Here is a 12,193-nt window from a genome sequence, read left to right as displayed (position 1 = left end):
AAAGATATTTAACATTACATTACACATGCAATGTCAATCAATTCTAGAAATGAACATCAGCGCTGTATGTTCAGTATTGCTGATCATTTAAATAAAGAAGTACCTAATGACACCTTTTCTAAATCAGCCCAAGCATCGTTTTCTGCATTATATGTTCAGTAAAAAAAAAAAGTTTTCATACCTGCACATATCATACAACATACTGCAACCTGAAACCGATATTTCTGTGATAGGCCGAAATCAAATCAGTCGGGCGGTGCGAAGACTTTTCTTTTAACCCTCAAATAAATAATGGCTGAATATGAATATTCTTTGTATGAATGGTTCACATTTGATTTCATACAACGCATACAGCACTGTATCGACAGCTTTTTTGAATATGGTTAGGTTTCACTTGCATGACCCTACCTACCCTCGGAGATACTCAACATGTTCAGTCAAGCCTTCAGTGGGTGCAGTTACAACATTTTAATAAGAGGACAAAAACTGCCTGAAGAAAAACATGGATGGGAGTGGCAGTAAATGTCACATTAAAAAAGAATCATAATTAAATGCTGCTTAACCCTTGTACACCCGTGCTAATGTTGTGGCATACCTGTGTTTCCAGTTCCAGCATGTTGCGTGATCATTGACATGGGGTAATACTTCATACACCTGTGTGGGAAAAAAACACAATCCTGACAAGTCAGTTCTGTTGTGTTAAGCTGAGGTATAAAGCAGCTGTCACACTGTGGCAGCAAGAGGGCTGAAGGTTGGATTACCCATTCTTTTTCATTGCTGATCCAGATATCTAGAGTGTATCCGAGGATGTAAAGACTAAAAAAAGGCAAATAAAGACATCGTACATCCACATTTCTACAAGGTTACGACCAAAGGTATGTAAAGAGTCAGAATGAATACATGAATGCTGTGTCTGCAGTTTACTGCAGTTTGGTTTATTATAGGGAACATTCAGACTGCGTGCAAGTGCGACACACGGTGTATTTGAGTGAAATGCTGAGCTATTTTGATGGAAACATCCCCTGCCAGTATATGTGTGCAGGCTTCACTGCTGGCTCAGGAATGTTGGCATCAAGTATGCAGTCCTGACAGACAGCTGCACTGCAGTGGCGTTTTTAACATGCCACACCAGGACCCCAGTGTGCTGGAGGCTCCAAAAAAATAATAAAAACTGCATCAAAAAAGAAATTGTAGGAAAATTGTACTAACTTAATTCACTGTGGTGGCAGGTGAGTCATGAACATCACTTTGAATTGTCCATTGAGGTCTAAAAGTTCAAAAATGACTGATAGAACTTTTGAAATGAACTTTGTACAACCGTGCATTTAACTCAAGCGTTTCAAATCATATGTCTTTGGCTTTCAAATCATGAGTCATGTGAAAGTCAAAGAAGCCACCCAGCCTGTTTAACATGATTCTGCAGGAACCAATTATTTACTGACTATATTTATTCTGAAGTGCGAACAAACTGCTCACTTATGGACACAAACACTTGACACTCCCTCAACTGCCTCTTTATCCTCACGTGTTTAGTGATATTTCTACCTTCAGCCATTTAACCTCAACATACAACCACAGTATTCATTACACTACGATCGCCTGGTTGTCCTGTTTATTTTGTACACGTTCAGCCCCGCCCTGCGGACGCGCTGCTATCACGCAGTTGCGTAATTTGACAAGGCAGCGCAAAATAGGGAGAATGAACGTTTGACAGCTGGCTCTTTGCTCGTACAGATTGTTTCGAAACAAAAGAATACCTATGCTGAATTTATTGGTGAAAGATTTCGGATAGTTAGACTGTACCTCTGCTTTTATGGCCGCTGCCGTGAGGAATAATGTTTGGGTCGCTCCGGGGCAGGACGCGCAGTTTCTCCATAAACCCACCGCGCCACTGAAAGCCGACTGTCTGAGAGGTGAAGAGCATGGACTAGTGCTCTGTAACACGAGGGATGCCATCCCGGGAACTTGCTCTTTCCATGATTATAATTTGGTAGGGGATTGCATTTTTTTTCTTTTGCATCTTGCCTCAGCGTCACTTTACTGATGCCTGCTGGTTTGACGTAGAAAGACTGTTTGTTGCTGATCAAAGCAAAACAGGCGAAATTCATGTAAATGTGTATTTCAGGCAGGCCTTTATGTTTGTGTGTTATAATATTCACAGCTAGAGTCCCAGCACGTGACTGAAATTCGCTTTGAATGTGTGTGTGTGTGTGTGTGTGTGTGTGTGTTGATGCTAACATTCACTGACTAAGGTTGAATCACAAGCAGGGCACGGCTGGGATGTGAAACGTTGCACCCGCTCCCGAAACTTGTGAGGAAGAGATGCATAGCGCTGCAGAGCAACTGGATGTTCTAATTTCAGCCATGTATTTCCAAACAGCTTAGGCTGGAGCGTTTCAGAAGGGCGTCTGCTGCTTGTAAAGGAGGGGGGGGAGGGCATCTTTGATGTGACTGTGTGCACAAGTGCAGGCCCCAAATGCATCCCCAGATTTATTCACACCAGTTACTTTTGTTATTTTGTAAGTCTCATTGTGCTTCAGCGTCAACGGAGAGGCATTGTGATCATTATTTTTTTATAAGAAGAAGAAGAACAGTAGAATACTGTTGATGCATTCAGGGTCCATCTTTCTGCTTTTGCTATACCAAGTTTTAGAGGCAACCTTTATGGGTTATACATCCATGTGAGATTGATTCATGTGAGCTTGAGTCAGTTCAATGACACTTTTCTAATACCATTGCATTTGGTTCATCACGACTTTTAACACGACAAATGTTCTTGTTCTTTTGTAATTTAGAGTAAATCCGACATGGACAGCTACCTGTCTCCGCACCAACAGGACACAGTCAATTCCAAGATGTTGTGCAGGGACAACGCTCTGATGCTAGAGCCGCCTTTCACCGAGGACTTTGCCTCCCCGTACTGCGTCAACATGAGCCTGCTCCTTCCTGACGTCACATACCTTCCCCATGGTCTCTGCAGGACTGTGAGGCAGATCAAAACAGAGCCGTCACACTCTCTGATGCACCCGAGCTGTCAGGGCAACAACGGTGTGCCACAGACAGTCCCCGAATACCCAGGTGTTTTTAGTGCAGCTGACACAACCAGCGGTAAATTTCTCATCAAACAGGAAGTGCCAGATTTCCAGGATGTCCCCCTTTTTCAGCTTTTAAACTCTGACTTGGAGCAGCTTGTTCATGGGTCACAGCTGAACTCCATTCCCATGGCCCCATTAAGTCTGCCTATTGGGAACGTCCATGTAGGCCCAGCGCAAAATTCTGCTAAACCCACAAGCAGTCCTCAGAGTCAATCTTTTCCATTTAATCGACACTTAGGCCGTCAGCAGAGACCAACCTATTTGCCACCATCTCCGCCAAACTCTGATCCCCCAAGTCCAGACAGGGGGAAGGAGCTCCTACACAATCTGTCCCCACCTCCCTCCTATGAAGCCAGCATCGCCTCTAAGATAACTTTTCAGACCCATAATCCCATTGGTCCAGGACAGACTTCTAGTGCAGCTCCAATCCAGAGCTCAGAACAGAATTCCAATGTTGGATTAGTCCAAAGCCCAGGTCCGGCGCCAGTCCAGCGTTCAAGCCTGACACCAGTTCAGACGGTGGTAGGTGTTGGCCCGCTGTCCCCAGTCATGGCCCAGTCGGCTTCTGTTAGGTACAACAGAAGGAACAACCCTGATCTGGAGAGACGGCGGATTCACCACTGTGACGTTCCAGGTGAGACTTCTGCCCCATCTGCACAACAGCAAGAAAGTTTTGCAACACTAACACTCAAATCCAAGTAGTGTGCTTAATAAACTTTTTTTCCCCTTTAGGGTGCAGGAAAGTATACACCAAGTCTTCTCATTTAAAAGCCCATCTACGGACCCACACAGGTAAAATGTTTTGAGTTGCACTTGTTATTTTGGGGTGAAAGTGGTGATGTTGCCAGGCAGAAAAATGTTCTTGGCATGCAGATGCATTCTGTCTGCTGACAGACCTGGCCCACATCTCACTGCTGTCAAATCACATAAACCCTGCAGCTCTCATAAAGGGGGCAGGGGGAAAGACAGGACACGCTGTGATTTATGGCTCACAGTTGAGGTGCATGTATGAAAATGTATCTGTATTCCCATCATCGAAACTAATTTGTTAGTAACTTGAGTCATACTTGTTATTTATTGAGGTGAAATGTATCCAAATTTGTGTTGTCCGTCTGCCGTAGCTTCAACTCGCTTCTCTTTTTTTATCCTTTGCTGAAGGAGAGAAGCCGTACCAGTGCTCCTGGGAGGGATGCGAGTGGCGTTTCGCCCGTTCTGATGAGCTGACTCGCCATTTCAGGAAACACACCGGGGTGAAGCCTTTCCAGTGTAGCGTGTGCAGCCGCTGTTTCTCCCGCTCGGATCACCTGGCCCTGCACATGAAGAGACACCAGAGCTAGAAGCCCTCTCTCTCTCAAATCAAGCCAATGTTTTAATTTCCCAGTAAACACGGACAAAGAACCGGCACTTACATATCAGCGAACAAATTAAAAAACTGTGGATTTTTTCACTCACTCCCCAGTGGAGACATTCTTAGCAGTGCCGGCCCACAATTGTTTCTTTTATTGTAAAAAGATTACTGTTGCCTTATTTTTTTTCCACAGGTATGCTCCAATATCGGGGGACACTTGCAAAGATGTCAGTCAAAAAATCATTAGCCAAATGTAATAATGAAATAATATATAATCTTTTGCAAAGTACATGAACAACTTTAAATACCAATATTTCAAGTTTTTCATTGTACAGCAAATGTGTCATGGTGTCATTTATTTATTTAATTAACTCCAACTGCCATACTGTAAGTGCAGATATAGTATTGCTCTTAACTGGAAAGTCAAAGAATGTGTGTGTGCGTGTGTGTGTGTCTGTGTGTCTGTGTGTGTGTGTAATATAGAAAGTAACAGCAGTTAGTTAAAGTTGTGCGTAAATAAGTTGTGGATTTACTAAAAGGCACAGTAGGAGAAATACGTTTTGGGATGAATGCTATTCGCAAGCGGTGTGGTAAGCACATGGCTTACAGCATGACTTTAACACTGCCAGATTTATGGGTTACTTTGCCACTGAACAAAATCTATATTTACTCATAACACTGAAATGAAATGAAGATAGGTATGAGATGTTAATTATATTCATTTGGACAGCATTTTGAATGCTCTATATCCCCCTAGTAACATAGATATTGTCATTAGAGAAAGTGTTAAATGTCAGGCAGGCAGGTGCAGAGATAAATCCAAATGGTTCATTTTTTTTATTTCAGGACATCAGCGGACACCGCATGATTTTATTTAATTATTGAAACAGGTTTAACTTATTATGATGGGCTTTTATTGTCCCGTGTTTATCTCAGCCACACAGCTTTTACACGAAAAGAGACGTGCTGGAACAACATTTACAACACCTCCTTTGACTATACGGTTTGTTTTCTTTCTCCCGCAAGTTGTGGTGATGGAAAAATTCAGACCATTCTTGTTTTTTTTTGCAAATTGTGGGCCTGAACGTTAGGTATCATATAACAGGATTATCACATTACTGATGATTTGTCTTCATAAGTGGTTTCAAAGTGATGTTTGTGAGCTTGAGATATTTTTTTTTAGACTTAGTCTGGACACGTGCCAGTCTGAACATCTGTGTAAGCTTTTTGTTTCTTTGACTACTATCCATGTATTCAAACACCTTTTGAAAGTGCCTTTAACTGCTTTGATTTGTTTTTCGGGACGAAAAACAAAGCTGCCCCATTGGGACAATGTTCTTTTATCAGGTACTCGACTCGGCTTGAATGACTCTGTATGTTGGCTGCCCCTCGTTATTTCTACAATATAGCGATCTCTATTTATGACCAAGTTTCTTAACAATTTGAGTCAGGGTGAACAAAATCTCTATAATGTTTATATTTTTTATCCGCGGTTTAAGGATGCAATCTATTGATTGTTTTTGTGTATAGATATTTGAAGCTTTTTTTTTAAATTGCAGAGACTGTTTATTTTTATTTTTTATTTCTGGCAAAGTCTAAGAAGGATCAAATGAGAGAATATTGTTACAGTCTACACTGTCATCACGTCCTCCAGCCAAGACAGCAGCTCCGTGGAGTATATGCCAGTGAATTATTGCAATACTTTTAAAATAGATATGTACACACAGATATCTTGACGTGGCAGACATAACAATATTTTGTGTCATCCCTTCGTAACATGAAGATGTAGCCTAGAATGATCAAATGTGCTGTGAAGCCATGTGTCCCTCAACAGTGCAAATAAAATTTGGTGTTGAATATTTCTTTTGAATATTTCCTTTTTAAATATGAATACATACTTTTTAGGGGGGTTTCTCTGCATTATACATATTTCCATATCCACATAGATGATCATAATAATATTATTTTAATCATCCTTCTGTTTGTTACATTTTCTTCAGCATGTTACTTTAACCATCCATCGGCTTATTGTTAAATATCAACCAAGTGATATTGATGTGATTAGAGATATCAGTAAGAAAAACAGATTTTTCTGTCCATGTTTGCATTTGCATTTACAGTTAAATGTTGTGAATAGATTAAATCCAAAGTATGTTCTTATAAATGCTAGTGAAGCAGGAGCACTGCTGGACAACCAACCAACAAACAGGGCATATTCAAGTGGAACATATTTGGAAGATAGCAAATATGCAATATTTGCAATATAAAATTTTAAACTGTTCCACTAATCAACCTTCACATCTCCCTTTGCTGTTGAAATTATTTTGGATTCTTCAGCAACACGTGATTTGGCTTCAGTGTTTCGTAGTTATTTAGGAACGCACCCTTTATGCACGTTATGTTATTAACAATTGTGTAATCCAAACAAAAAAAAAAGATCTTCTTTTGTTTTGTAATTGTTGCAAAGCGTCCTCGACATGAGTCACAGCAGAGGTGCTGGCAAACGTGCCACATGGGCTGAACAAAACCAGATAAAGTTGTCTCAACTTGTCCTGAGTGCAGAGGAAGTTCCCTGTGGATACTGTTATAGTATCACTCTTATTTACGTACTTCACTTTGCCTGTGCCGTACACAGTATAGGCTCCTGTGAGTGATAAATCACGCATGTGATATAGTGCACACCGAAATGCTAAGCGGAGTGGGAATTGAAACCTTGTTATTGTAATCATCTGAATCCTTTGCTGGCTGACAGAAACATTCATCCAGATCCAGTTGTAATAGAGTGCCGTACAGGATGTACTGTAATGGGCGTTTTCTTTCAAGTGCAACCTGTTCTCAGAAACTGTATTCACTACATGCTGTGTTAAAACATACCAGGTCTAAAAATACCACTCTCTGTTGGTGATAACAAAGTAATATATCACAAAGGCGTACACATCATTTCACTGCAATGTCTAAATATGTCAGTGAAGTCTTTCAGGTCCAAAATACTTTTCTTGTATAAAGGCTCTTCTGTAAATTTAAATAAGCAGGTGAATCAATGTTTTTTCCTCTTCTTGTTGTGATCATATATACTGTACCGTGTGTACAAGCTACTGTACTATATCATCTATAATTTAAAACGTCTTCCCTAATACCAAGATTAGGTTTCTAAATGTCGGAGAATGTGAGTCTGTACTCAGATGTCTAAGTGACATCGAAACCGCATACCATTCATCTCAGTCACAGATACCAACTAGCTCCATACCAGTGTGTTACATACAAAATGCAACTTTATTAACCTTCATGCCTCCATTCATATTAATATACATGTATATGTTTGAACTTATTTTAATTTCACAGCTCCATCCATATGAAAAATACAGAGAAAAAGGCAAAACACTGACTGGATACTTAAACAACTCTTGGAGAAAAGAAATGTGTAACAGAAAAAAAGGACACCTGTTCTTGAAGCTTTGAAAAATATCTGGATTAAAAATGTTCTTTTACAGATGTGGAATTCCATGAGCAGAATCTCCCTTTTGAAGTGATGCTGAGCAATATCACAATTTATTTTATCTTTTTTTTTACGGTAAGAATGAAAAGATCTGAATATATTTACACTACACTCACTTTACATAAATACAGGAACGACGATTACTGTACGTAATATCAGCAAACTTGAAACATAGGCATTGGCTTCACTACTAAATTTTCAAAAAACCAGGAAATCAAAAGCAGATGTTACACAGAAAGTAAAAATAGATATTGAACTGAGAGAGAAGTGTAAGATCAGTATTCATTAACAAAGGCGACGCCACGAGAGTCCTCAATATCTTCCATGTTGAATTCATGTGATGAAGCTGAAACATCAAGAGGCCTCCGTAACTCAGTTTTGTTCCCCTTAGAGGAAGTGACTTATTGCAAGCAAAGTAATAACGTAAGCTATAAACAGCCTGTGAAAGTGTTATGGGAGGATGCTGCAGTTGACACAATGGCATAAGGCTCAGTGCGAAAAGAAAGTTAAACATTAAAGGTCCGACTTGCATAATGTTGTCTGTGCTTTTACTTAAATTTATGGTTTCCCATTGGATATTTATTAATTTGAGCACACGTGTTGAAATCCAAAATCTGCACGGAGCAGTTGATATTACAAGTTTGCAATATGAGGCACTATTCATTAATATTGCATAACTTTGACCCTGGTTACCGTTACAAAATTATGCTTTGAAATGAGGAAAGAGATGCTGAAGGGAAATATAACACACCCTGTCCTGTGGAGACACCGTATTCAAGTCGAATCGAATTGAGCAAAAAGTGGTGTATTAAGGCATGCGACGTCAAACACTGAATACGAGAGTACACGTGTTGTCGATATGTGCTTGATCAATAGAATTTCTCGTCCGGGTATAGCAAAATAGCAACACAGGGAATCGAGTACCTTAAGATGGTCAATGTATATAAATAATTTGTTGATTATAGCAAACACTGGTTCAGCCTCGGGAATCAAAAATGATTTGATCATGAACTTATTTAACCACAAACCAAAGAAAGCAAACTGTTCTATAACATCACATATGATAATTTACATGATGGATACCATTAGCCCCGTTTCACTGTATATCAAATTAGATAAATTACAGTCTCTGAAAAAAGACTTTACATGTATAAATGTATTTCCTGCCTCTACTAATCAAAAGCCCTATTTTTCCAAATGTATATACAGGCTGTAGAACTTTGTAATAAGTCTTATCTTCACTATCACATATATTACAACATTTCAAAAGATCCTTTTTACAGAAGAAAATGAGTTATAAGATGAAGTGCCCCTCAATAATAAAATGTTCTTATACATTATATGGAGGATAAAATACGATGATGATTATTTGTTTATAAATTGACATCTGAAATAAAATAATTTGAAAATCATACTAATAAACAAACAAGGTGCTGATATGCTTTTGCCAAAATGATAATACAACCGGGCATAATGACATGTGCGCAAAACAATATACATAAATAATGATGACATACATTACCATTCTTCCTTACATCAAATGGGTGTCACATACGTTGGGGTGCATGTGTGGAAACGACTTCCTGGATTTGGCTACTTTACTGAAAGTGAGGATGTTCAATGCGAAGTGTGCAGGTGTGTGTGTGTGTGTAACTGTACGTGTGCATGAGGGTGTGCTATGTGAGTGAGTGTGTGGTTTTCAAGGTGCTATTATCAAGAAGGTTGCCATTTCTTCTTACTGGCTTCAGTCCAATAAATGCATTTAGCAGCACTATCAAATAATATGGGGTGGCCTGATGCTCTGAGTTTATGTCTGCGGGTCTTACACAGCGTGAAGAGAATTGGAAATACTTGCAAAGATATCTGTTATTATGACTATAAAAATGTACTTTTTGAATTCAGTTTCCTGATCAAGGTTAAGTGATGTTCTCTAAGATGTTTCTACTGGTACCTGCATCTAAAATGTAGTCTTACTGAACATACATAATGTATTTATGTGTGTAAATTATATTTTTTTTATAGTTGCACTAGTTTTGTGATGAGATGTGATATGTGAGTAATCTATTTTTCAGCACTCTGTATAGCCAAATCTCAGGTAAATCAGATAACATATATCTGGTCTGAGGTGAAAATATTTCAAGTGACTCTCTCTAAATGAGACAAACAAAATAAAACGATTCGGAGTAACTCGTTTACTGAGACGCATCAGATTAGAGCCTTGTGCTGGAGCTACGAACCAATCAAACAGAGTGAGTACAGAGTGAGGAGTTGGCCCAGATGGAAACCTCTCCTCTGATATTGACATCCGCAAACAGAACAAAGAGGAGGGTGGCGTTCCTTCTTGTCACTTTGTTCAGTATGTATTGCTCTTCTGTATTGTACATCAGGTAGCACACTATCCCTGTAACACTGCAGCCGATGTCAGTTTCAGCTTATGGTCAAGTGCTGCTGTGCAAAAACCACAACGCAAGTTCCTTTCACTGTAAAAGCCAGCTGAGAAAACAGAGCTGAATCATAAAAAACAGATCGATCGGGACAGAATGAAAGCTGTAAGGTGCCTCTTTTTTTTTTTTCACATACTGGAAATCTCCTCTGATTGTTTCAAAAGTTCACTGTACATGAGGGGTTGTATTTTTTCTGTGTCAAACATAAGCAATAAGCAGGCATTTTACAAAAAAAAAAAGAAAAGAAAAGAAAAACAGAAACAAGATTCAACAAACAAAACCTTGTCATACTGAAACTATATCGATCCTTTAAGATTGCACTTTACTGATTGCTGATCACAGCACAAATTCCACCAAGATATTTTTTTTAAAGAAATGCTTTCAAGAGGCTCAAAATAAACGAAAAGAACTGATGAGATTTGGGGTTGTCTGGCCCTGTGAGTGGGTCACAAACAGTGTGTTTCGTTGCTGGTGTGATGATATGAATGTCCAGTTTTCATCGTTTGAAATTAACAAATGAGTATCTGTAAAAGTGGCCTTGCTGATGAGGTTGATCCATTCAGGTTGTGGCTATTTCAGTTAATGTCATTTACTGTTTTGCTGGATATGAAACAGGTGAAAGTCCAGCCCTCTTTGAGCTTCAATTTGGGATTGGCCTCGGATATAACATCAGGCTCCAGCATTCAAAGGAAACCATCTGTAATAAAATGGCGACCTCTGCTGGTCACAAATCAGACTCTCAGGGAGGCACGGCGCAACAATACTTCCTGTAACTCCAACTAGGCCCGAGTCTTTTCCTGTGATCCTGTCCAGGCCCAACTTCTTTCTGCTCACACAGGAAATCCATTCCATAAAATGGTGTCCTTCACATTATGAGTGCTGGAAAAGCAGCCATTTGAACAATTGTGAAAAGAAAGATGCCAAAAAGAGACTGCAAGAGATTGCATTATATATATTTTTTTGTCCAAATAAAGAGTGCGAGTTCATCTTTAAAAATCAAAGTGAAACATTTACAAACAGTGCTGTAAAAGACAGTTCCCTATTATACTCCAAAGAATTACAATAACAGATCCTGCCGTCCATTCCTTCCAACCCAAAAAGGATCCAGAAGTGACCCTGTTTTGTGCTCCACAAGCTCTGTGCACCTCTCCAACTTCTCTCCTAAGGATGGATGAGAGAGCGTGTGTGTGTGTGTGTGTGTGTGTGTGTGTGTGTGTGTTTGTGTGTTTGTGTGTTTGTGTGTGTGTGTGTGTGCGTGTGTGTGTGTGTGTGTGTGTGTCTATGTAGGCCTTTGTGTACGTGTGTGCGTCCAGGCCAGCTGAAAAACATTCATAGGGAGATCCCGCTCCCCCGGCTGCCTGTGTTTGGGTGTCTGTTCCATCGATTACTCTCTTTCTCTCTCTCTCTCGCTCTTTATCTCTCTCCGTCTGATTCACACCAGCATGTGTCTCCGTCGGTGCAGGGCCAAGTGGTCAGATCTGGAGAAGCTACGGTCACAGTCCGCACACTTGAACGGTTTCACCCCTGTGTGTTTTCTGTAATGCCTCGTCAGCTCATCAGAGCGGGCAAACTTCCACGTGCAGCCGTCCCAGGTGCATTTGTATGGCTTTTCCCCTGCAGAGGAACACAGAAAACCCCATGATGTTCATAAGAGAGTAATTGATTAGATTATTGTGTGATGCCTTACGACTGTCGTTATGAGAAGAAGTCAGTTAACTTTAATGGGTTTCAGATCATGATGTCAGTTTCCAGCCTTAAAGGGATAGTTTGGATATTTTCAAGTGGGGTTGTATGAGGTACTTATCTATAG

General features: G+C 39.9%; 2 protein-coding genes across 4 annotated transcripts in view; one reads left to right on the top strand and one right to left on the bottom strand.

Moving 5' to 3' along the window:
- Window positions 1-688: 688 nt before the first annotated feature.
- Window positions 689-6,300, top strand: klf5b (Kruppel like factor 5b). Of its 2 annotated transcripts, none has more exons than XM_083921016.1 (4): window positions 689-875; window positions 2,796-3,729; window positions 3,828-3,887; window positions 4,254-6,300. In XM_083921016.1, the coding sequence occupies exons 2-4, from the start codon at window positions 2,808-2,810 to the stop codon at window positions 4,430-4,432; spliced, it is 1,161 nt and encodes a 386-aa protein (XP_083777142.1). In that variant the 5' UTR covers window positions 689-875; window positions 2,796-2,807; the 3' UTR covers window positions 4,433-6,300. The 2 variants fall into 2 exon arrangements, with proteins under 2 accessions (XP_083777142.1, XP_083777141.1); XM_083921015.1 differs by lacking the exon at window positions 689-875 and adding an exon at window positions 1,677-1,990.
- Window positions 6,301-7,737: 1,437 nt separating this feature from the next.
- The window catches only part of klf12b (Kruppel like factor 12b), a 32,942-nt gene continuing 28,486 nt past the window's right edge, over window positions 7,738-12,193 (bottom strand). For both annotated transcript variants that reach the window (XM_083921676.1, XM_083921677.1), the window contains exon 6: window positions 7,738-11,997. In XM_083921676.1, coding sequence (XP_083777802.1) covers window positions 11,816-11,997 — 182 coding nt within the window. In that variant the 3' untranslated portion in view covers window positions 7,738-11,815. The remainder of the gene's footprint in view (window positions 11,998-12,193) is intronic.

This window comes from Echiichthys vipera, assembly GCF_963691815.1.
Source record: "Echiichthys vipera genome assembly, chromosome: 10".
NCBI lineage: Eukaryota > Metazoa > Chordata > Actinopteri > Perciformes > Trachinidae > Echiichthys > Echiichthys vipera.
The sequence above is the reverse complement of the archived record's forward strand: the minus strand, read 5'-3'. Positions and strand labels throughout refer to the sequence as shown.

What these genes read in the sequence shown, in the direction of transcription:
- klf5b (XM_083921015.1), top strand. Translation starts at nt 1,814, where the DNA reads ATGGCCGCTGCCGTGAGGAATAATGTTTGGGTCGCTCCGGGGCAGGAC. An exon ending in CTTTCCATGATTATAATTTG is followed by an intron (nt 1,991 to 2,795) that starts GTAGGGGATTGC and finishes TTTGTAATTTAG; the next exon opens with AGTAAATCCGACATGGACAG. An exon ending in TCACCACTGTGACGTTCCAG is followed by an intron (nt 3,730 to 3,827) that starts GTGAGACTTCTG and finishes TTTCCCCTTTAG; the next exon opens with GGTGCAGGAAAGTATACACC.